This window comes from Chroicocephalus ridibundus, chromosome 19, assembly GCF_963924245.1.
Source record: "Chroicocephalus ridibundus chromosome 19, bChrRid1.1, whole genome shotgun sequence".
In the NCBI taxonomy this organism is placed as follows: domain Eukaryota; kingdom Metazoa; phylum Chordata; class Aves; order Charadriiformes; family Laridae; genus Chroicocephalus; species Chroicocephalus ridibundus.
This window is the reverse complement of record NC_086302.1, coordinates 8,188,317-8,210,446: the sequence shown is the minus strand read 5'-3', so window position 1 is coordinate 8,210,446 and position 22,130 is coordinate 8,188,317. Positions and strand designations below refer to the sequence as shown.

General features: G+C 61.3%; 1 protein-coding gene across 1 annotated transcript in view; it reads left to right on the top strand.

Annotated features, from left to right (window-relative positions):
* The first annotated feature begins 20,327 nt into the window (after positions 1 to 20,327).
* The window catches only part of FOXO6 (forkhead box O6), a 42,512-nt gene continuing 40,709 nt past the window's right edge, over positions 20,328 to 22,130 (top strand). Inside the window, exon 1 of the mRNA XM_063355824.1 lies at positions 20,328 to 20,813. Within this exon, the coding sequence (XP_063211894.1) occupies positions 20,376 to 20,813 (438 nt within the window). The 5' untranslated portion in view covers positions 20,328 to 20,375. The remainder of the gene's footprint in view (positions 20,814 to 22,130) is intronic.

Here is a 22,130-nt window from a genome sequence, read left to right as displayed (position 1 = left end):
CACTAAACAGGGGTTAAAGTACAGGCAAGTGGCTAATCAGATCTTTACATCCTGTGTGCCTACTGGGATGCCCTCGCCTGATTTGCAGGTTACTCTTGCCTTGTAGTCCTTTAATTCCTTGATCCAGGCTGCACATTCAGTGAAAATCAATGTAAATAAGGCTCCTGTGGTTCTGCCTCTCCCCATCAGGGCCCAGCACTTGAGTCAGATGGACCAAAAACTGCTCTCAGCCACTTATTTATTTTTTAAAATGAATCCAGCCTAGAGCAGGATTACGTGGATTAGCAGCCGAGCATTCCCCTGCCTACAAAACATGCCCAGCCAGCCAGCCAGATATTCGCTGACGGGAACCCTGTCCTCCAAACATGACATGTATTTACATGGCCTCTTGGCTGCTTGCATCCGAGCCCATCTGTTTGACTGATTCGGGGTCTGCCCGTCCTCCCGGGCTGCTTGGACCGCTGCCCCGGGGCGAGGGTGCCAGCCAGGCTGGTGCGGGCGGGCAGGAGATGCTCCAAGTGTCTCTGTCTGTGGCAGAGCTCTCCTCGCCAGCAGCGTTGCGTGCCTACGGGGGTCGTGGAGCAAAGGGGGAGCCAGCCCAGGACAGGGGGGTCCAGGCAGGAGAGGGCTCCAGCAGAACATCCAGCCGGTGCTTTTACAGCTGGATGCCAGCAAAGCAGGTGGCATTTTTTAGCAAGGAGGCCCTCCCTGGTGAAACACCTGTGGATTTGGGAAGGAAGAGGAAGCGCGGCCTGAAGTTATTGGAACAAAACCTGGGCTAGAAGGGATGTAATGGGATAAAAAAAAAAAAAAAAACACTACAAAATCACTGGTGCTTTTCCAGACCTCAGAAGGCACCTGAGCACCTTGTGTGGGATCATCACTGGGAGACGGTGTCCGGCCTGTGAGGCTGTGGAAACAGGTAGGAGATGCCTCACCTGCAAAGAAAAATCCTGGTGGGTACTGCATGGAGGAAAACACCCCGGTTGCTGTCGTTACAAACCCACTGACAACTGAGGGAAGGATTTTATCCCAGTCCTGAGCAGCCTGAAGGGCTGGGCTGGCTCTGAGCCACGTGGAGCAGCACAGAGAGGGAGCTGGAGCCATCCTCGTGTCTTCCCCCACGAAGGGTCACCCATGGCTGCAGAACCTTGTCCCCAAGGAAGGATCTGTCCTGCAGCCAGGTGGCAGGGGGTGGTGTGTGGTTTTGGGGCCCCTGCTGGATCACCAGTGAGCGCTGTGGTCTGTGGCAGTCCTGGAACCCCCAGGACCCCCCTTGTCATTGTCAGGCGGGTGGGCAGGACTTGGTTGAGTAGCTCCACACAGGGTGGTGCAGGCAGGACAGGCAGCGCATGGGCAGGAGGGGGAGAAGCTCCAGGGATGCAAGCTCTTTGGAATGGCCTTGCTCTTCCTCCACCTTTGCTGCCGGTAGGATGCTGAGCTCTGGAAAACAAGCTGTGGCAGTGCCAGGCTGGTCTGCAGGTGCCCCCGCGCAGCCTCGGATGCTGCCAGCTCCGCTCTGTGCCTGCCTGTGCCTGCCTGCCTGGCACGGGGAACGGACCGCGGCGGAGAGGGGACCTGCCCAGCGCCAGCCCCTGTGCCAGGGAGCCCCGCTTGGCTGAACAAGTTTTCACTGACACCTTTCTTTCCCCCCCCCCCTTCAATGGAAGCCTTCCAGCAATTTTTCAATTCCTGTCCGTGCAGCGGAGCGAGGCCAGCTCCTCTCCTGCTCCATGCCGGGAGCAGAGACCTGGCTCCTGCCCGGAGCTGGCCCCCGTCTGCGTGCCAAGCAGGTGGGACGCGGGTCCCACGCTCTCCCATGCGCTCTCAGGGTGAAGGGGGTGCCCGCGCAGCCGCGGAGGGCTGGCATGGCTGCCGGCTCCAGCCCAGCCTCCTGAGCGGGGCTGAGCTGGAAATCCCAGCCTGGGGCAGGGTCCGGGTCAGACCCCCAGATGCGGCTCGCCCCAGGGGATCCCCTGCTGCGAGCCCAGAGCCCACGATCTGCCCAAGGGGTGGCACCTTCAGTGAGATGCCAGCGCCAGGTCGCACAGGTGCCAATGGCCCCCATCCCCTCCGGCCATGTCCTGGTGCAGGCTGGTTGGGGGCTGCATCCCTCCCACCTGCCTGGCACTGCCCTGCAGTCCTGTCCCTCTGTAAACCCTCCCAAAGGAGCTTCCCAGACCTTCCCCTGGGATTAAAGAATAATTTTGGAGAGGGAGATGGGTGGGCGGAGTAGAGGTGGGATGGTGAGAGATGGTTGGATGGAGGAAGGCAGAAATAACTCTGCTACATGTGATGGTCTTCCTTGTTAATGCACTGCTGGTGGCTCCTGTTTGCTCACGCCAGGAGCGACACCGGCCCCTTCTACCTTGCTCAGCGTGAGGTTTGGACATGAACGAGCCCGCGATTCCCTGAACAAGCACCGAGGAAAAGAAAGCATTGAGCAGCTTGTCATTCAAGATGCATCATCCCTCCTTCACTGAACAAGGCAGGAGCGCGTGCTGATAATCTGGGATCTCGTAATTAAATACCCTGCAGCCTGAATATCTATAGGAAGGCACAGTTACGGTTTTGTGGACTATCTCACTTGTGGCATTTCTGTGGGTTGGAGATGCTGTGCTTTGCCACGTCAGTGCTCATGTAGGGCTTGCTGTATGTGGCACACTATCAATCACGGGTGTGAAAAATCCCCCAAGCCACCAGAAAATGGAAACAATCTTGAATGCTCCTGAAGTGAAAGCAGAAAGCCATTCCCAAGACATTCCTTCAACAGTGAAATGGCTTTTTAAGGAATTCAGACAGAAGACGTAATAAGGGAAAAGCTGTACAGAAAAAGAAAACCACAGCACCTGCAGCAACACAGTCTGATAGGAAAAGTCAGTGTGGAAGGGACTCTGGAGGTCTGTTGTTCAACCGTCTGCTCCAAGCAGGGTCAGACCAGGTTGCTCAGGGAGTTTTTTCAAGACCATTCGGGTCTTGAAGGCCTTTATGGACAGAGACCGCACCATCTCTCTGGGCAACCTGCTACGATGTTTGACTTTCCCCGTGGTGAAAAAACTTCCCCCTGTATCCAGTCCAAGCCTCACTTGTTTCAATTCATGTCTGTTGCCTTTCGTCCTCCTACTGTGGACGATTGTGAAGAGCCTGGGTCTGCCTTCTCAATGACCTCCTTGTAGATGACCTTGAAGATCCCTCCTTGAAGCTTTCTCATCCTCAGTCTGAGCAAACCTTGTTCCCTCAGCCTCTCCTCACAATGGCATACGCTTCAGCCCCTGGACCACCTTGGTGACCTTCTCTGAACTCACTCCACTTCACTGATGCCCACTGGGAGACCCAGAAGCAGCTGAGGTATCTAGCTGCAGCCTAACGAGTGTTGAGTAGAGGGAGGTCCAAACACCTCAGTTCCTTTGTAAGCACCTCTGACGGTGTGGTCTTCATCTCCAGGCATGTCCTCTCCCATCAAGACAGAGGTGTGCACATGGGGAGGTGGCCACAGAGGGCTGCATGGGAGATCCTGAGGACAACTGATGAAAACCCTGGTAGGAGAGGGCTAAAAACACCATCCCAGGGGCTGGCGGGACAGACCAGCAACCAAGGATGTCAATGCCATTTCTAAAGGAGGTGACAGTCCAGGGAGAGGATTTGTCCCCCCAGGACAACGCCATACCCACAGCACCTGCCACCACCTCGACAGGCTCCCCGGGGAAGTGGGAGGAGGCAACACCGGTCAGGGTGGAGATGCTCCGTGTGGGGAAATCAGCTTGGCTGCGACAGCTCTGTAGAAGAGAGAAAGCGCAGCACACCCTGCCCGGGCACGGGGCCAGGCGTCTCTGCACGAACAGGCTGAGCGTCCCGCACACTCGGCAGACGGCATTTGCTGCAGGGACACTGTCGGAAGCATTTTAAGAGCTTCTTGGCCCTTTCGTGCCTCCTTGGAGGCGTCTCCCCGCACGGATGTGCCACTGCACCAAAGGGACCCTGCCCACCGTGGTGGCCGTGGGCTCAGACGCCCCATGAGTGTGCTTTGAGCAGTTTTGCTACGTAATCCCTCAGGTGCTCACACGGCTGTGCTTGCACCAGCTGTGATGGGACTGTCCAGGGTGTCAATGAATGGCCTTTGATGTAAATTTTTACCTAATGCTGAATAATTTTTTTGCAGAAAGAAGTGCTTAACCCCCACCTCAATGCGCTGTGTCCATCTTTCTTACGGGAGCAACAGTGGCAATGTCCCCCCCAAACCAGTACAAGCTGGGGTTCCTGTGACTCTGCTTAATACGTGGGGAAACATCTAGGATGCCGATGGCAACCGTGCTGCAGGTGGTGGGGGCATCTGTGCAGAGCTCTCCCCATGTCTGCAGGATGAAATACAGTGCACTGCTGTTATTATCCCTGTCTAGGTGTTTACATGCCACCTTCAGCAGATATAACCCCCTGGTGTCTTCCTCTCTGGTGACCTCCACACTTGCTGACGGCCTGTAACTATCTGCTGAGCGTTCTCATTCCTCTCCTTCAGACCCCTCTCTGTCTCTGTGTTGCCTGTAACCCTCAGCACGATGAAGCAGATGAAGCAGATGATCTGGAGGACCCCTTGCTCTTTTATGTGGACCCATCAGCTGGCTCTTTCCATGTGCTGGGGTCTCCTGGGAGTGGGGACAGGTCCTGCTGTGCTTGGACATCACTTAGGTGTGATACGGCTGCAAGGGGGAAGGGAATAGTAACTGAATGGTGTTGAGTTGTTGGAGTGCTGTGTCCAGTTCTGGGCTCCCCAGTTCAAGAAGGACAGCGAAGTGCTGAAGAGGGGACGGCAAAGGGCTACCGAGATGATGAGGGGCCTGGAGCATCTCCTTATGAAGAAAGGCTGAGGGATTTGGGTCTCTTCAGTCTGGAAAAAAGACGACTGAGGGGGCACCTTATCAATGCTTATAAATACTGAAAGGGTGGGTGTCAGGAGGATGGGGCCAGGCTCTTCTCAATGGTGCCCGGGGACAGGACAAGGGTCAACGGGCACAAACATGAACATGGGAAGTTCCACCTCAACATGAGGAGGAACTTCTTTGCTGTGAGGGTGGCAGAGCCCTGGCACAGGCTGCCCAGAGAGGTGGGGGAGTCTCCGTCTCTGGAGACATCCCAAACCCGCCTGGAGGCGTTCCTGTGCCACCTGCTGTGGGTGACCCTGCTCTGGCAGGGGGTTGGACTGGGTGATCTCCAGAGGTCCCTTCCCACCCCTGCCCGTCTGGGATTCTGTGATTCTCTGAGTTCCTCCTCGGCTGCGTTGCTAACCATAAAGGTTGCATTGGCATTGTCAGAAATGTTCTGCTACAATAAACAGGGAAATGGGTGGGTTTTTGCTGTGCCTTTTGTAAGAGAAACATGTCAGTTTTCCACTGATGGACTGGCTGACCTCTTGGGACATGCCACCAAAGGGAGCTGCCCTTGCCTGTCGCCCCCAGTGATGACGTAATTCACGTCCACCCTGCTCATGAACAGGGATTTTCCCGTGGATTCCCATTATGAAGTCTTCTGACACAGGCAAGGTGCCACGTGGGTGTCAGGGCAGAGGCACGCAAGGTGGAGGAGCAGCTCAGCCCGTCCGCTGTGGGGAGGAGCAGCGGGGATGCTGCCCCACCTGGTCTAGGGCAAGATCCTCTGTCGAGCAGGGGCTGAGTGCTGCTGGACCACGGCCCCGCGGAGGATGCTGGAGAGGGCGGAGGGCTGCAGGACAGGCTGAGGAGGATGCTCAGTGCCGGGGCAAGAATTTTGGTGCGTGTCCTCTCTGCCAGCTTCCCATCGCGTGTGCGCTGCTTAACCAGTTTGTCTACAGCAGTCCAGCTCCCACCTTTTCATCCTGGGTGGTGGTGCACGCAGCATTTCCATGCAGATTACCTGGCACCGAAACGCTTCGTCTCGTACTCGCTGGTGCTTAAAGAGTGCCGTAGGTTGTCCAGCTTTTAAGCAGCTAATTGCAGAGCTATTGGCATGTCTGCAGCGCATCGGAGGCTCGAGACATGCATTTTGTTGTAGGCCTGCAGAAGATTAGATAATTCATCCAGATTTGCTGACAAGAACAGACTTTGACACAGACTCGCTAGCTCATTGCCAAAGCCAGCCGAGCTCCTGACGGGCAAAAGGAGTGTTTTTAGGGAAGTGCAGCCTTTGCACTGAGCCCTGGGGAGAGGTAAAGCCCCGGGAACACGGCGTGTAAAGCCCAGCCGTTGAGGAATTCTGGGTTTCCACCAGTCTTTGGGGAAAAACAGGCACAAAATGACCCCCTCTAAATTCAGTCACCACCCAGGAGAAGTAGCTGAGCTCCTCTGACCCACAACACATCTCCAGAGTGCCAGCCCCCTGGGAGATGTCCGCGGTTGACCAAGGGAGAAATGGGCTCCTGGATCCTAATTTACCTCCTTCCCTCTGCCAAATGACTGTAGCAAGTGGAAACATCTTCTGTGGTGCTGGTCTGGCCGCAGCTGATGGCAAATGTCCTTGTTCGCTATGGCCTGTGGTAGTAGGCACACCATGACCACCTCTAACCACGGCAGTTGCTCCACCACCACCAGGAAGGGTTTCCCTGTGGTCGCACCCCCAGCAAAGAGCCCCGGACCGGGCAGGACAAGGTGACTGTGGCACCCACTTTTCCTGGGCCTTGGCTGGAGCCCATAACGCCAGAAGTAACTGGCCACCAGCCCTCTGCGTGGGAGAAGGATGGGTGGAGAGCAGAACATGGGCTCAAATCCAGCCTGAAGGACTCCCATCGGAGGTTGTCTGGAGGCGGCGCTTCCCAAAGGTTGGGTTGAGAAGCCTGGGCCATTCTGACCCTTCATTCTGCTGTGAGATGCTCAACACCCTCCCCTCCCCCTCCGCCGCACCTCTCCCAGGCCGCTGCTGCGGGACATTGCCGTGTCCCTGGGTGCCAAGGGCATGCCAGGTTTCGCCAGGGTTTTGCGTGGGTGGGAGTGAGCAGGTGCTGGCTCCCGTGTGGAGTGTGCGTGGTGTGAGGATGCGGTATCAGAGGTCCCTTCCTGCCCGTGTCCAGGAGCTCGCCAGTCACCCCTCCGTGCTGCAGCAGTTCCCACCTCACGCACCGCCCCTCGCACGGCTCAGCTCCTGCCAGCTGCACCGTGAACAGGGGAAACTGAGGCAGGCAGGAACAAGGGGGCTGGGGAAGGCGGAAGGTCTGCATTGCTGCGGGACGGAAGCAAAGAGCAAGTAGCACGAATTGACCGGGCTGTCCCCGAGGCAATTGGGGAGCGGGTGACTGCATCCATCAGGCTCCTTTGCGCAGGGTGGGACGTCCCGCGCCGGGCCCCGAGGGCTCAGCTCACGCTGTTTGTTTGCAGAGCTGCTGGCGAGGAGCTGGCGGGTGAGCACAGACCCAGGTTTTGGGCCACGTGTCAGCCGAGGCGGGGAGGCCAGGCGTGCTGCCGGATGGGCTCGCCCGTCAGGATGTCCCGGGATGGGTGCCGCGTGTGGGGCTGAGCCACCGCAGCAGGAGAGGCTCCTCGCTTTGGGGCGTCCCGGGAGCCGAGCTCTCCTCCGGCGCTCTTGGGAAGCCTGGCGTGTCTCCGTCCCCGCGGGCAGGGGCAGGGAACTGCATGTCCTCTCCCGGCCGACCTCTCCAGCCGGGTCAGCAGGTCCCCGCTGGCCCCAGCCGCAGGAATGCTGGAGCGCAGGCCGTTCGGATGCCGCGCTGATGAACTTCATCCCGAGCTCTGCGCTCATTTAAAAATATCCTCTGACAAATACCTGCACAAACAGGGCGGGGGGAAAAAATGCAAACCACCTAACCCTTTAAAAAAAAAAAAAGGCATCTGTAATTTTCCACAGGATGGAGGCACATTTTTTTTGGTGTCCCTGCCCTGGGGTGGCTCCGAGTCCCTCACTGGGGGGTTTGCAGCCGGCTGGGGGGGTTTGCAAGCGGGGCTGAGCCGGGCAGCCGGAGCGGGAGCGGGAGGGAACGCTGCCCACCCAGCGTGCCCCGGCAGGGTGAGGCTCGCGGAGACGCCAGCACCCGCCTAAGGCTTCCCGTCAATCCTCTGGCACGGCGGAGCAGGGAGCGGGCCCTGCGCTGACCCGCTCGGCCGCACCCTCCTCCCCGCCTCGCACCGGCTGTTTTCCACTCGGGATGCTCCCCGTGATCCAGCCGGGCTGGCAATGCTTGCACTTGGCATCCCACCGGTGCGGCTACCATCCGGCTGGCAGCTGCGCTCCCATGGATGGGCTTCCATGGACGTGGGGTTCTGGCAGGAGGGGGATGCCTGAACCTGGCTGGGGCTTCGGCAGGCGAGAGATGTCCCCCCGGCACGAGCCTCAAGCCCAGGCGCGTGGTTTGGAGGTGGGAAATGCCTCTCAGCACCACTTCTGCCTACTGAGGGATGGGTTTTGTGGCAGTGGGGGCCATGGGTGACAAACTCCCAAACCACAAACGGGCTGCCCATCCCCGCGGGAGACAGAGGGGAAGCAGCGGCTCAGCGCAAGGGGAGTGAGCCCCAGGGAACAGCCTGGTGAGGACCGGGCAGACAGGCTGGGACAAGGCCGGGGTGCCCAGGCTGTGGGTGCAGGACTCGGCCCCGTTCGGTGACCCGCAGGCAGCCCTGGGGACACCCCCGCTTTGTGGACACGCCGCGGGAGCCGGCCCCAGGTGGCTAGTGCTGGCTGGAGGGGCAGAGCCACTGGGCTGCCTGGTGTACCTGTACTGCACTGTGTGCGTGTACCTGCCTCGGAGCACAGCCCTCCATCTCACCCAGGCACGGTGGAGGGTCCCCAGGCGCTGGGGGACACCCAGCCCTCCAGAATGTGGCCCTCCTGTGCCTCCCCAGCCCAGCCTCGTCTCCTCTGCAGCCTTCCACAGGGCTGTGGCATCACTGGCAGCATCTTTGCCTCTGGGTGGGCTCTCCCATGCTTGCCCTCTCCTGCCGGGACCTTCCTGCTCTCCCTGTGCCCAAAGCACGTCTGCCCAGGGGAGCCGGGATCCTCAGCACAGGCTGGGGGGGGATGTGGGGGTGGGCATGGACATATGCCCAGTGCAGAGACCCAGGAGTGCAATGGCCCTGGCAGATCTCCCTCCCGGCTTCCCCAGGTCGGTGCAGGGCTGGCACAAGGATGCTGTCAGCTCCCGGCGACCTCGGGGATGCAGGACCCGTCTGGGTCTGGTGCTGGGATGGGGCGAGACGGTGATGGGTCCCTGCAGGAGCCAGGTTTGTGCCTTTGGTGGAGGTGACCTCCCTCTTGCAGCGTGGCGCTGGCAGCAAAGCCCAGCAAAGTGTCAGCTGGCCGTACCAAGAAACGCTCGGAGCAGGCTGGACGCTGACCCACGCTTGTCCCCACGCTGTCCCCCCGCCTCCACGCCTCATGGCACGCAATGATGAGAAACACGTTCCCCCGCCACGGTGACCGGCAGCGCTGCCTTCTCCACCCGCCGGTCGCTGGCTCCCTGCCCCGCGCACGCAGAGGATGCTTCATTCCTGGCTGATGACCCAGCTGCCTGCCCCGAGCATCTGCTCTCCCGGGGGCAAAAGGGGATGGCTGGGCTGCGTGGGGCGAGGTGTGGGCACGAGGGCAGCACTGAGGGGCAGCTGGAGCCTGGAGCTCTTCCCAGGGCTCTCCAGGAAAGCAACAGAGAGCTTTGGTACTGTCATTATGGCAGGGAGCTGGCTGTCCCCGTGCAGTGGTCAGCATGGGTGGGAGAAGGTCCTGAGCACTGCGGCTGGGTGCTGCGTGCTGGTCGGTGCAGCGTAGGACCGGGCTGGGTGGCTGTGGGAGACCTGGAGCAAGGGGTCTTCAAGGATCTTGGGGATCTTGGGTGATTCCTGTCCTCCTCCTGGCCGCTGTGGGGACACAAGGGGCTCTCTGGGGTCCACGGACACAAGGGCTCTGCTTCGAAAGGGGGCCCAGCTCTGCTGCCGGAGCAGCGTGGCCCAGGGCAGCCGGAGGGACGGGCTTGGGGCTGGAGCCTGGCCCAGCGGGAAGAGCCAGGGCCTCTGAGCAGGTGCGTGTGCGTGTTTGCATGGTGCATGTGTTTGCATGGTGCATGTGTGTGTTTGCATGGTGCCTGCATGTGTGCCCGTGCTCCTGCAGCCCTGCTGCTTCGCTCCGGGGTCCTGCCCACCTCCCCGTCAACAGGCAGGGCGTGCGTAGCCCCTTCCTGCTGGCGTATGCTCCTGCTCCCTCCCTTGGAGATGCAGGTATTTATATGGGAAAATATGGAAGCGCGTTCAGCCCCTGCTCGGTGACCTTCAAAACCATCCAGCAAATTCAGCTTGGACCGCAGGCCCAGCCAGATGGCCCTTCTCAAACACGCTGGCCGTGCAAACTGGGGGTTTTACTCTCGATTCCTGCTCCCGCTCCAAGGCAGGCTCGCGAAACAGCGTCGTCAGTATGTGCTCTGGGAAGGCAGCCACGCAGCCCCGCGCCGAGGCGACGGCGGTGGGGAGAGCGCCAAGCCGGGGTGGGGAGGGACGAGGCTGCTGGCCGAGAGGCTTTGGGGTTCCTCGCTGAAACGTGAAGCGCAGCCCGGAGTTTGGGGGATCCAAAAAGGGAGGGGAAGGGGCTGGGTGAGGGCACCCAGGGCAGCTGCCGGGTGCGCGAGCGAGGCGGAGGGTGGTGGGAGACATCTCTGGTGCTGGCAGAGAGAGGAGCCCGTGGGGGTGAGCGGACGGCGGGGAGCTGCGCAAGCCCAGTGGGGACCCCTGAAGCCCAGGAGAGGAAAGAGCAAACCAAAAAAACATCACCTATCGGAAGGGAAGGGTTAAAAGACCTGCCAGAGCCGAGCCTCTCTGGAAACATGGGAGACAGCTGGAAAAGATTTAAATAACTCTTTGCTGTGTGTCTGCAAGCCGTGGGTGCCAGCGAAAGGTAGTCTTATTTCTGATAATATCTGGTCTGACACACTCAATGTGTTTAACAGTTTTCAGTTCACTCAGGCAGATGAGACTAACTAGGAGGCAATCATGCAGGATGCCTGGATGCTGCATTAGCATGCAACCTCCGAGGAGAATGTTTTCGCCTCTAAATGCAAATAGAGGTTGAAGCTATTGAAGAAGCTGCGACTGAGCTCGGTCTGAGGAATCAACCTCGCGAATTCGGGGGGAACCGAGCCCCCGGCGTGGGTGCCATCGTGCAGGGCAAAGCCCAGCAGCAACGGTGGGGACCCCTCCGTGCGGTGACCGGGGAGGGCTGGGGCTGGGGGGCCTGTTGCCCACCTCCGCGCTGGCCACCGACAGCACCCAAAAGGGGAGACACTGGGGGAGGTGGCCAATGCTGGCCGTTTCCTACAGGTCACTGGGACCCTGGCAGGACACGGGGCAAAGAGGAGCCGAGGGACGTGGGGCACGGTCCCCCGTATGGAGCTGGGAGGTGGAGGAGGCTCCCCGAAGGACCTCAACTGCTGGTAAGTGCTTCCCATGGGGATCGGCACATCCCTGCTGGGTGCTAACGGCGTAGTGATGCGTCCAGTCAAAAACTGAGTCCCTGGCAATGGTTTCGTGCCCTCACCTGTGGGACACCAGCGCTAGGAGCCGACCACATCCCACTAAGGTCTCTTGCCAACACAGTCCCCCTTTAGATGATGGGGGGCTCTGCCTGGGGAGACGGGGAGCGCGACGAGCGACTGTGAGCTGCCGGGGTGACTCTGAGCCCGGAGGAGCCGCTGCGGGTGTGGGGCGAGGGAGCGCTGCGCGGGGCTGGGGAGATTTCACCGCCTTTGCATTCGGCCGTGGGAGCTACGCCAGGAGGTGAGGTTAGAGGGTTCAGGAACTCATTGCATGACATACAGAATCACAGAATCACAGAATCATCTTCAGAGTTGGAAGGGACCTCTAGAGATCATCTAGTCCCACTCCCCTGCTAGAGCAGGATTACCTAAAGCACATCCCTCAGGGCTGCATCCAGGCGGGTCTTGAAAATCTCCAGAGAAGGGGACTCCACAACCTCCCTGGGCAGCCTGTTCCAGTGCTCTGTCATCCTCACCGTAAAGAAGTTTTTTCTCATATTTGATCAGAACTTCCTATGTTCCAGCTTGTGCCCGTTACCCCTCATTCTGTCACTGGGAACCATTGAAAAGAGCCTGGCTCCGTCCTCCTTAAACCCACCCTTTAGATACTTGTATGCCATAATAAGGTCCCCCCTCAGCCTTCTCTTCTCCAGGCTAAAGAGTCCCAGCTCTCTCAGCCTTTGCTCATAAGGGAGATGCTCCAGTCCCTCAGTCATCTTGGTTGCCCTACGCTGGACCCGCTCCAGTAGTTCCCTGTCCCTCTTGAACTGGGGAGCCCAAAACTGGATGCAGTATTCCAGTTGTGGCCTCACCAGTGCAGAGTAGAGGGGGAGAATGACCTCCCTCGAGCTACTGGCCACAGTCTTCCCTACGCAGCCCAGGATTCCATTGGCCTTTCTGGCAACAAGGGCACATTGTTGGCTCATAGATAATTTACTGTCTACCAGGACCCCAGATCCTTAGCTCCTCAGAACTACTTCCCAGCAGGTCCACCCCTAACCTATACTGGTGCTTAGTGTTCTTCCTCCCCAGGTGCAGGACCTTGCACTTGCTTTTGTTGAACCTCATGAGGTTCTTCTCTGCCCAGCTCTCCAGCCTGTCCAGGTCACGCTGGATGGCAGCATGGCCCTCTGGAGTGTTGGCCACCCCTCCCAGTTTGGTATCATCAGCAAACTTGCTGAGGATACACTCTGTCCCGTCATCCAGGTCATTAATGGATATACTGAATAAAATTGGACTGAGTATTGACCCCTGGGGGACACCACTGGTTACAGGCCTCCAACTGGACTCTGTGCCGCTGATCACAACCCTCTGAGTTCTGTCACTCAGCCAGCTCTCGATCCACCTCACTGTCACCTCATCTAGCCCATGCTTCCTCAGCTTCCTAATGAGGGTGTTATGGGAGACAGTGTCAAAAGCCTTGCTAAAGTCAAGGTAGATGACATCTACGGCTCTCCCCTCATCCAGCCAATCCGTTATAACATCATAGAAAGCTGTCAGATTGGTCAAGCATGATTTACCCTTGGTAAATCCATGTTGACCACTTCCAATAACTTCCTGTTCCTCAACATGTTTGGAGATGACATCCAGAATGAGTCGCTCGTTTTTCTATCTGTATTTTCAAATACGCTGTTTTCTATCGAGCAAAGGTGTATTTAATCACGTGGAATTGTGACCAAGGATTAACATTAAAAACTATTATTAAGCATTACTGTTATTAAAGAGCAATTTTTTTCCCTAAAAGCCATTCTGGAGCAAAATTTAATACCCATAGCGTACACCAATTGTTGATCAGAAATTTTCCACCCAACTCACGTAAAGAAATGGAGCGACTGGCTACACGGGACAATTCCTAAGGTGTCTGCTGAGTTTTTCAGCAAAACTCCAGCCTTTCAAACTGCAACGCTTTTGGTTTTCAACTAAAGACACTTCTCCTTGAAATTTCCCCAAGTAAAAGTACAAAGATTTAGTCCCACTGGGATGCACTTGGTTTGACATGATGTGAGCGTGAGGGAGGGGACAAGCCCCGCTGCTGTTGGGCTGCCGGGGCCGCTGGCGCGGACCAAGGGCTCGGCATTGGCCCTTACGAGACACTGGAGGATCCAACCCCAAGGTGTGCAGGGTGCGTCCATCCCTCCTCATCCCGCCCTTCCCCAGGCAGGATGGAGGCAGCTTTCCGTCCTTCCCTCCCTCCCCACCGCGGCTCCGTGAAACGGCTCCGGTGCCTGGCAAGAAGGTGACCCAGGTCTCTCCTGGAAACCTGCTCCCCGTGCAGGGCTGAAGGAAAACATTGTCCGGAGCGTTTTTCCATCAGAAAACAGGGGTTTATTGAAATCAAATCTTTCCCCGGGAACTTGTCGATTTTGCTGCCATTTTCTCCAGGAAGAAGTCTAGCAGAATCACTTTGACTTTCTTGTTTCAGCAGTGTCAAAATGTTTATTCCGATCATGTCAAAACACCAAGCTCATTTCAGGAAAGTAAAAATATTTCATTTCGACTTTATCATTTCATTCGCTTAACTTCCACTTTATGTTCCGTGAAAGGATTTTTTAATACACGCCGCTTGAGATCCCTTTGCGCCGCGATACCCAGGCGCTCTGCGAGGAGACGGCGTGGGATCGTCACACGCGGCGTTTCAAAGGCCCGAATTAGCATTCGGGTGAATTTTCGTTTCGCGGGACGTGCTGCACGTGTGGCTTTGCCTCTCAATGCGGAGCAGGAGCCTTGAATGCTGCTGGGATTTTCTCGCTGCTATATCCCCTGGTTCTCTCTGGCCGCCCGTGGGAAATTTTGTCTGCCGGTTCCTGCCAGAACTGGGGTGCGGGGGGTGGCCTGGGGCGAGGGTGATGGGCTGTGGGGCGCGATGGGCACCCTGGCAGGGCTCCCTTCTCCCTGGCTGCCGCTCGCGCTCCTCTCCCCGGCCCAGACCGCGGTGCTGGGGGAGCGCCCTTGCAGCCGGGTACCCTCTGTTGCGGTGCTGGAAGCGTGATTTTTCTTTGGCGGCGAGACAAATCGGCCACAAACACAGTCCTTGGAGCCTGCTGATGGTTTTTTTTTGCGCGGGCAGATATCCCCATCTGCCTTCTAGCGGGGCACTGCCCAGTGCGGTCCCTCCTTGGCACCCGCGCTGGCTCCCACAGCTCCATCACCCTCCGGGGGGCTCTGCCACAGGGCCTGGGTACCCCCAGGAGGGGTGGTGAAGGAGACGGGGGTGTCAAAACAGCCCTCGGGTGTAAATGAGAGGGGGAAAGAGGGCGGAGGGGGCCTGCACGGGATGTTGCAGGAATGATTCGGGTGGAAGAAAGATGGAGGTCCTGCTGGCCTGGTAGGACAGGAGGTGACGCCAGCACCGAGCAAGGCCACCAAGCCTTGGCTCTGCTCAGAGAGAGATGGTGGAGCGGGGGCTCGTCTGCACCACCCTGCCCGAGATCCAGTCATAGAATCATAGAATTATAGGGTTGGAAGGGACCTCTGGAGATCATCCCGTCCAACCCCCTGCCAGAGCAGGGTCACCCACAGCAGGTGGCACAGGAACGCCTCCAGGCGGGTTTGGAATGTCTCCAGAGACGGAGACTCCCCCACCTCTCTGGGCAGCCTGTGCCAGGGCTCTGCCACCCTCACAGCAAAGAAGTTCCTTCCCATGTTGGGCTGGAACTTCCCATGTTCCAGTTCGTGCCCGTTACCTCTTGTCCTGTCACTGGGCACCACTGAGAAGAGCCTGGCCCCATCCTCCTGACACCCACTCTTTAAGTATTTATAAAGTATTTATAAACTCCTCAGTCAGTCAGCAGATGCCTGGAGCAGCAGTCCTCCTTCCTCCTCCTCCTCCTCTTGCTCCTCCTCCTCATCCCACAAGGGGCCCCTCTCCCTTCCTGCCTCCCGTCCGTGGGTATGATCCCCCCCAGCTCTCCCTGCTGTCCCCCATTCCCCCATCCAGAGGAGGGTTTCCCCTGGGGAGCAGATGTTGTGGGGCTCAGCATGGGGCACGCTGGGGGTCCTCCTGCTCAGACCATTCTGGGACCATCCAGACCGGTTTTGCAGATGACTTGCAGCAGCCGAGGCACCAGAGCACCCACCACTCCCCAGGCACCAGAGCATCCGTGCTGAGGGTGGGCACAGACCTGATGCTTTCAGGGGGGCAGCGCTGGGACAGGGCAGTTACAGCCCCCCTCGCTGCCAGTGTTACTCGCACGGAGCAGCTCACACGTGCACGGCAGGATGTACCAGAGCCGGTCCTGCTCGCTCCATCCCCACTGGGCTCCCGTTTTCCATTTCAGACTCATTCTCCCCACCTCGGAGGTGCCGGGCACCTCACCGGAGCTGAACACATCCGTGTACGGCACCCCTTCCCTCCCTCTCCTGAAGCATGAGCTTCACAAGATAAACCAAGGTGTTGAGTGGCATCATCGTCATCGAGAGCAAACTGGTTCCTGTCCCGCGCATGGATCGGGGGGCCAGGGGAGCCCCGTTTTCCGGCCAGCGGGGAGACAGGGGGGAGTCCCGCACCCCACGGGACGCCTTTGCCCCGGTGTGGCAGGGAAAGGACAGAGCGGGGCGCTGCGTCGGGCGGGGGCTGCGCTGGCCATGAGGAGGATGCTGGGGAGAGATGTGTGCCTGAGTCCCGCGGCCCCCGCCACCCCCATCACCCCCTTCCCTGCTCCTCAGCCGGGCTCTGCTCTGCTCTGCCCCCCAGACCTGCTGCTCTGGTGCTCCCCGCGGGCCCCGGTGCTCACTTCTGGGAAAACAGGGCTGGAGGAGCAGGTGAGAGATGTGGGAGGGTTTTGACTTTTAAAAATCTCTGAAACCCCAGTGCTTACCCCGCAGACCCCCACTCCCCCAGCTTCCAGCCTGGCATCTGGGATGGGGCAGCGGGGACCAGGAGGGGACGCCGGGGTGTTGGGAGAGCGACGCGACAGCTCGGTGTCCCCCAGTTCTGCTCCGGAGACTCCTCTTACCCTAAAGCTCTGGATGAGCAGCGAGGCCTGCTGCTTAACGGGGACGGTGGCAGCGTGCAGCTGGCTTAATGGCGCTGCTCCTGCCTGCTGCCAGGCGGTTAAGTGATAATTAAGCAGGTGCTGGGGATGGTGGTGCGGGAAGCCAGCCCCGCGCTGCTGCTGGGGGGCGGAGGGTAGAACACCCACCGCTGTGCCCCCCCCACCCCCCGCCCCAGACCTGCGGGTGCCTTGGCCGGGACCGCGTGCACCCAGAACCGCGCCGCTCCGCGCCCTCGGGGACGAGTGAGGAGGACAGTGGGCAAGCCAGGGGTGGGAGCACTGGGCAGCTTTTGGGCACGAGGAGCCACGCCGCCGCCCGACACCTGCCTGTCCCCCTTGCGCCAGGGTAAATGCTGCTCCACAGGTGCGGGCGCTGAGGCAGTGGGTGAGGGAGAGCAGCGCGTTTCTGCAGCGTTAGGTAGTGATAAAGCTCGGTGGGGACCTGGCAGCGCTGAGCACTGTCGCCCAAGGGAGGGGGTGGCTCAGGGTGGCCACAGGGAGATGCGCCCGCCGCAGCGGAGGCGGAGAAATGCTGCTGGAGAAACCCAGTGGCACCGGGCAGGGAGAGACCCCCGCGGGAGCCGCACGGGAAGAGTTGTGCAGGATGGGACCCTCCCACCCGGCTCGGCACTGGGGAGCAGAGCCTGGGCTGGAACAACAAGGCTGGAAGAGCAGGTGAGAAATGTGGGAGGGTTTTGACTAATAAAGGCAAGACCCAGGGAAGAAACGCCGCCGGGCTCCAAGTGGGGAAAAGGAGAGAGGAGGGAACGATCCTGCCTGCGGGTAGGGGAAGGAGAATGTGGGTGTGAGCTGTGGCAAGGGAAATTTGGGATAGATCCCAGGAGAAACGCTCCGGGGAGGAGGGAGGCACAGGGAGATGTGGGGGATTGCTCCACACTGGAGTCTGTGGGGTCGGGGCGGGGGGGGTTTTGGTCCGTCTGGAGGCTGCTCTGGCACTGCACGCCCCGTGTGACCAGGGCACGTCTGGTGGCAGCCTGGCTCAGGCTCAGCCCGGCCGGACCAGCTGAACCGGTGGATGTGGGGCTCGGCCAGCAGGTCCCCGTCTGCAGGGCAGGGGGTGGCGAACGCAACCCCTCACCCCCCGCGAGCTGGGATGTGCCTCCAGGGACGCTGGGGCACCTGCAGCCACCGCCACCACTTGCAGTTTGCGTGAAACAGAGCACTTGTCAAGTACCTCCTGTACATTGTATTATATTTATTACATTATATTATATTTATTAGATTATATTATACTTTATTATATTATTAGAGCTGTCAGGCCAAGCACTTCAAGGCCGGAACCATCAGCTTCAGAGTTGCTTGGGTAACCTTAGCCCGTCCCCTCGGACAATGAACGGGGCCGCAGGAGGAGCGTGGCATGTCACCATGGCGCTAAAGGCACAGGCCCAACCAGTGGCAGCCAGGGTGACAAAGCCCCAGCGCAACCCGGGCTGCTTGGTGGCACGTCCCCATGGTGGCTGTGGAGGGCTGGGTGGGGGGTGGGGACGGTCAGAGCAGGCAGCGTGGGGGAGATGGCCTGGGTGTGCAGTGGCGGGGGGGGGACACAGAGGTGCTGCGGACACCAGTGGGTGCAGGGGCATGTGTGTGTCCCCAGTGGGTGCAGGCGTGTGTCCCCAGTGGGTGCAGGGGCATGTGTGTGTCCCCAGTGGGTGCAGGTGTGTGTCCCCAGTGGGTGCCGGGGCATGTGTGTGACCCCAGTGGGTGCAGCCGTGTGTCCCCAGTGGGTGCCGGGGCAGGCGTGTGTCCCCAGTGGGTGCAGACATGTGTCCCCAGTGGGTGCCGGGGCATGTGTGTGTCCCCAGTGGGTGCAGACGTGTCTCCCCAGTGGGTGCAGACGTGTCTTCCCAGTGGGTGGCGGGGCACGTATGTGTCCCCAGTGGGTGCAGGTGTGTGTCCCCAGTGGGTACAGGTGTGTGTCTGCAGTGGATGTAGGGGTGTGTGTCCCCAGTGGGTGCTGGGGCAGGTGTGTGTCCCCAGTGGGTGCATGGGGAGGGGTCCCCCCTGGTGCGGTGCAGGCAGGGGGTGGTGGGGGGGTCAGGCACGCACCCCCAGTGGGCGCTGGAACCGGTGCGTGTCCCCGTGGGCGCGGGGTGAGGGGACACCACCGCGGGTGCAGCGCCGGGGGGAACCGACCCGCCCCCCTGCCGCCCGCCTGGCCGGGGAGGGGGGGCTGCGGGCATCCCGCTGGGTGTGACCTCATCGCCACCTCACACCCCTGCGGTGACGTCACTGGGGAGCCACCGGACGCGCCGGGACCCCTGGGGGTGTGTGCGGGGCCTCGCGCCGGGGGCGGGGCCTCTCGCGGGGGGCGTGTCCCGTGTCCTGCCGGGGGGCGTGTCCCGCCCGCGGGGGGTCTCCCCGGCCGCGCGCTGGGGGGGCGTGGCCGCGGGGAAAGGGGGCGTGTTCCGTAGTAAAGGGGCGTGTCCCGCGGACGGCGTTGCCCGGGGTGACGCGCGGATGCGGCCGGCACCCCTGACGTCACACGCGGGGCGGGGCCGCTCCCCCCCCTTACCCAATCCCCCCCCCCTCCGCCGAGCGTCCCGCCGGCGCCGCGCCAATAGGCGGGCGGGGGGGGCGTGTCCGCCGGGCGCCTCCCACCAATGAGGAGGCGGCGGCGGCTCGGGGCAACAATGGGGGGCGCCCGGGGCGCACGTGGGGCCGCCGCCGCCGCCGGGGGTCCGCGGACCGGGGTGGGGGGGTCGCGGTGCCGGGGCCGCTCCGCTCCGTCCCGCCCCGCCGCTGCCCCGCGCGGCGCCGGGGCCCTCCCCGCCCCCGCCCTCCCCCCGCCCCTCCGGGCCCTCCCCCCGTGTCACGGCGGCGGCCGCATTCGGGGCCAGGCACGGCGGAGGGAAGGAGGGCAACGGAGGGACGAACCGAACCCAGCGAACCGAACCGAACCGAACCGAACGGCGGCCGCCCCAGCATGCGGCCCGTGGCGGCAGCGCGGCGGCGGCGGCGGCGGCGGGCAGGTGCGCGGCCGCTGAAACGGAGCGGGGGGGCGTAGGGGCGGGGAGCCGCCCGCCGCCCGCCCGCCGCCCGCCGCCGCCCTCGCCCGGCGCTGTCAGGTGCGTTTGCCGCCCGCCAGCATGGCTCCGCCGCGCCGCCGGACTTAGCGCCGGGCCCCCCGCCGTGCCAAGGGCTCCCCCCGCCCCATCCGTCCGTCCGTCCGTTCGTCCGTCCATCCCGCTTCTCCCCGCCCAGGTGCCCCGCCGCCCGGAGTACGCCGGTCCCCGGCAGAGGATGCCGCCCGCCGCCGGTCGCTCCGGTTCATCTGTTGCTGCCTGACCGCGCCGCCAGCCCGGTGCAGCCCCCGCCGATGGATGCGGCACTCCCCGCGCCCTGCCCGCCCGCAGCCGCCCCGCCGCCTTTTGTGCCGGGAACGACTCCGGAGCTCCGCGGTTGGTAAAAAAAAAAACAAAACAAAACAAAAAACAACCAAAAAAAAAAACAGCGAACCCCCCCAAAAACCAAACCAAAAAACCAACCCCCCCGTCTCGCCCGGGGCCGGAGAGGCGACCGATGAATATGCAGCGTCCCCCCCGGCTCGTCTCTCCCGTTAGCCGCCCGTCCCCCGGCGCGGAGCCGGGCAGAGCCGCCTGCTAGAGCTGCGCCGGACCCGGGGCTGCGCTGCCCGCGCCCCGCCAGGACCCGCGGCTCCTCCTTCCCTTCTCCCCCGCCAGCCGGGCTTGGAGCCCTTCTTCGCACTCCGCTCCAGCTCGTGTGTTTTCGTTTTGTGTTTTTTTTTTCTTTTTTATTTTTTTTTTAAAATTTTTCTCCTTTTTTTTTTTTTTTTTTTTTTGGGTGGAAACCACCAGTAACTCCGGGGAGGGGGTTTGGGGGGGAGCGGGGTGGGGAGCGGCGGGGAGGGGACCATGGAAGAAAAGCTCCAGGCGCATCAGGTGGAGATCGACCCGGATTTCGAGCCGCAGAGCCGGCCCCGGTCCTGCACTTGGCCTCTCCCGCACCCCGACTTCGCGGCGGAGGAGGAGGATGGGGGCGCGGCGGGGGGACCCCCGGCGCTGGCGGCCGGCGGCGGGGAGGGAACCGAGAACGCGGCGGCCCCGGTGGAGCGCAGAGGAGCCGCCGCCGCCTCCCTGCCGCCCCCCGGCGCGGACGTCGGGCAGCTCCGCAAGGCCAAGACCTCCCGGAGGAACGCCTGGGGCAACCTCTCCTACGCCGACCTCATCACCAAAGCCATCGAGAGCTCCCCGGAGAAGCGCCTCACCCTCTCCCAGATCTACGACTGGATGGTGCGATACGTCCCCTACTTTAAGGATAAAGGAGACAGCAACAGCTCTGCCGGCTGGAAGGTACCTGACCCCCCCTGACCCCCAGCGCAACTTTCCCCCCCTGCTCCCCAAGGTGCACCGGGGCTTGGATGCTTCCCCCGGAGCTCGCCCTGGGCTGGGGGGGATCCCTGCTTTCCTCGTGGTTGGGGGGAAAAGGGCTTGGTCAAGTTTTGGGGGGAGCTGGTGCTTGGAGGCGTTGCGTGTTGGAAGCGGGGTGGTCTTGTCCCCGGTTCACCCGCTGGCCTAGGGCTGGGTGCCATGGAGCCGGGTGCCATGGAGCTGGAGCGCCGAGCCGCCGTCCTCCCCGGGGAGGTCAGGGAGAGGGGGATGGCGGCGGGGAGGGGGCCGTGGCCAGCTCTCCCGCTGGCCTCCGAACGCTGGGGTACGGTGAATGACAATCCTGCCGCCACGGCTCTGCCTGACCTTTCCTGCGGGCACCCCGTCCGTGCTGGGTCCCTGAGTGCTGGTGGCATGCCCGGGAGGACAGCTGGAGGGAAGGCTGTCCCCAAACAGGTGTCTCTGGGCTGGCTTTTACCCAGTTCTGGGCAAAAAGATGCGCTTTTACTCAGTACGTCTCCCCTGTCTTGGCCCTCCCCTTCCCCGGGGCCGTGTCCCCCTCCCGGGGGCCACACACGGTCCCCACGGCTCCACGCTGGCTCTGCTCCCAGCTGGCACCATGGGCTTGTCAGAAATCCCTGGCACAGGGAGCAGTCCCCTCTCGCTGGGTGCCAGCTGGGGCTGCATCGCGTGGACCATCCCGGCACCGCGTGAGGGCATGGGGGGTGCCCGCTCCTGGGGGTCACACCGGCCCCAGCCCCTCCGGCTGGCGCTCGCCTGGCTCCGCACTGGGAAGGGGGAAGAGATCGCCTGTGTCCAGATGGTGTCAGTAAAAAGGAGACGGTTTCTCTTAAGCCCTCCCCTAAGCCCTGTCACCTCCAGTGTGATTAGTGTGTAACGAGGCTTCGGGGGCTCTAATACCAGCCTGTGGTCCTGGCACAACGTGCCCTGGCTCCGTCTGAGGTGGCTGGACCCGGCCTGCCCCGCTCTCTTTCTTGGTTGCAAATGGGGCTCTTTTGGGGCAGGGAGGCCGGACTCCGTCTGTCTGCGGCACCTGCGGCGGGGCTGTGGGAGCTGGTGTCGCGGTGGAGGCTGGGCGTCTTCTCTGCCTTGCTTTGCTTGTGACGGGTGGGCAGGGGGCAGCTGGCGTCCCCCCCCCAGTGCCGAGAGTCACCCGGGGAGGCCGTTGTGGGCTGCGGAGGTTGCAGGAGGCTGATCAAACCTCCACCTGGGGTGAGACCTGCCTGGCCTTGGGCGTGCGCCGAGGGAGAAGGGTCTCCC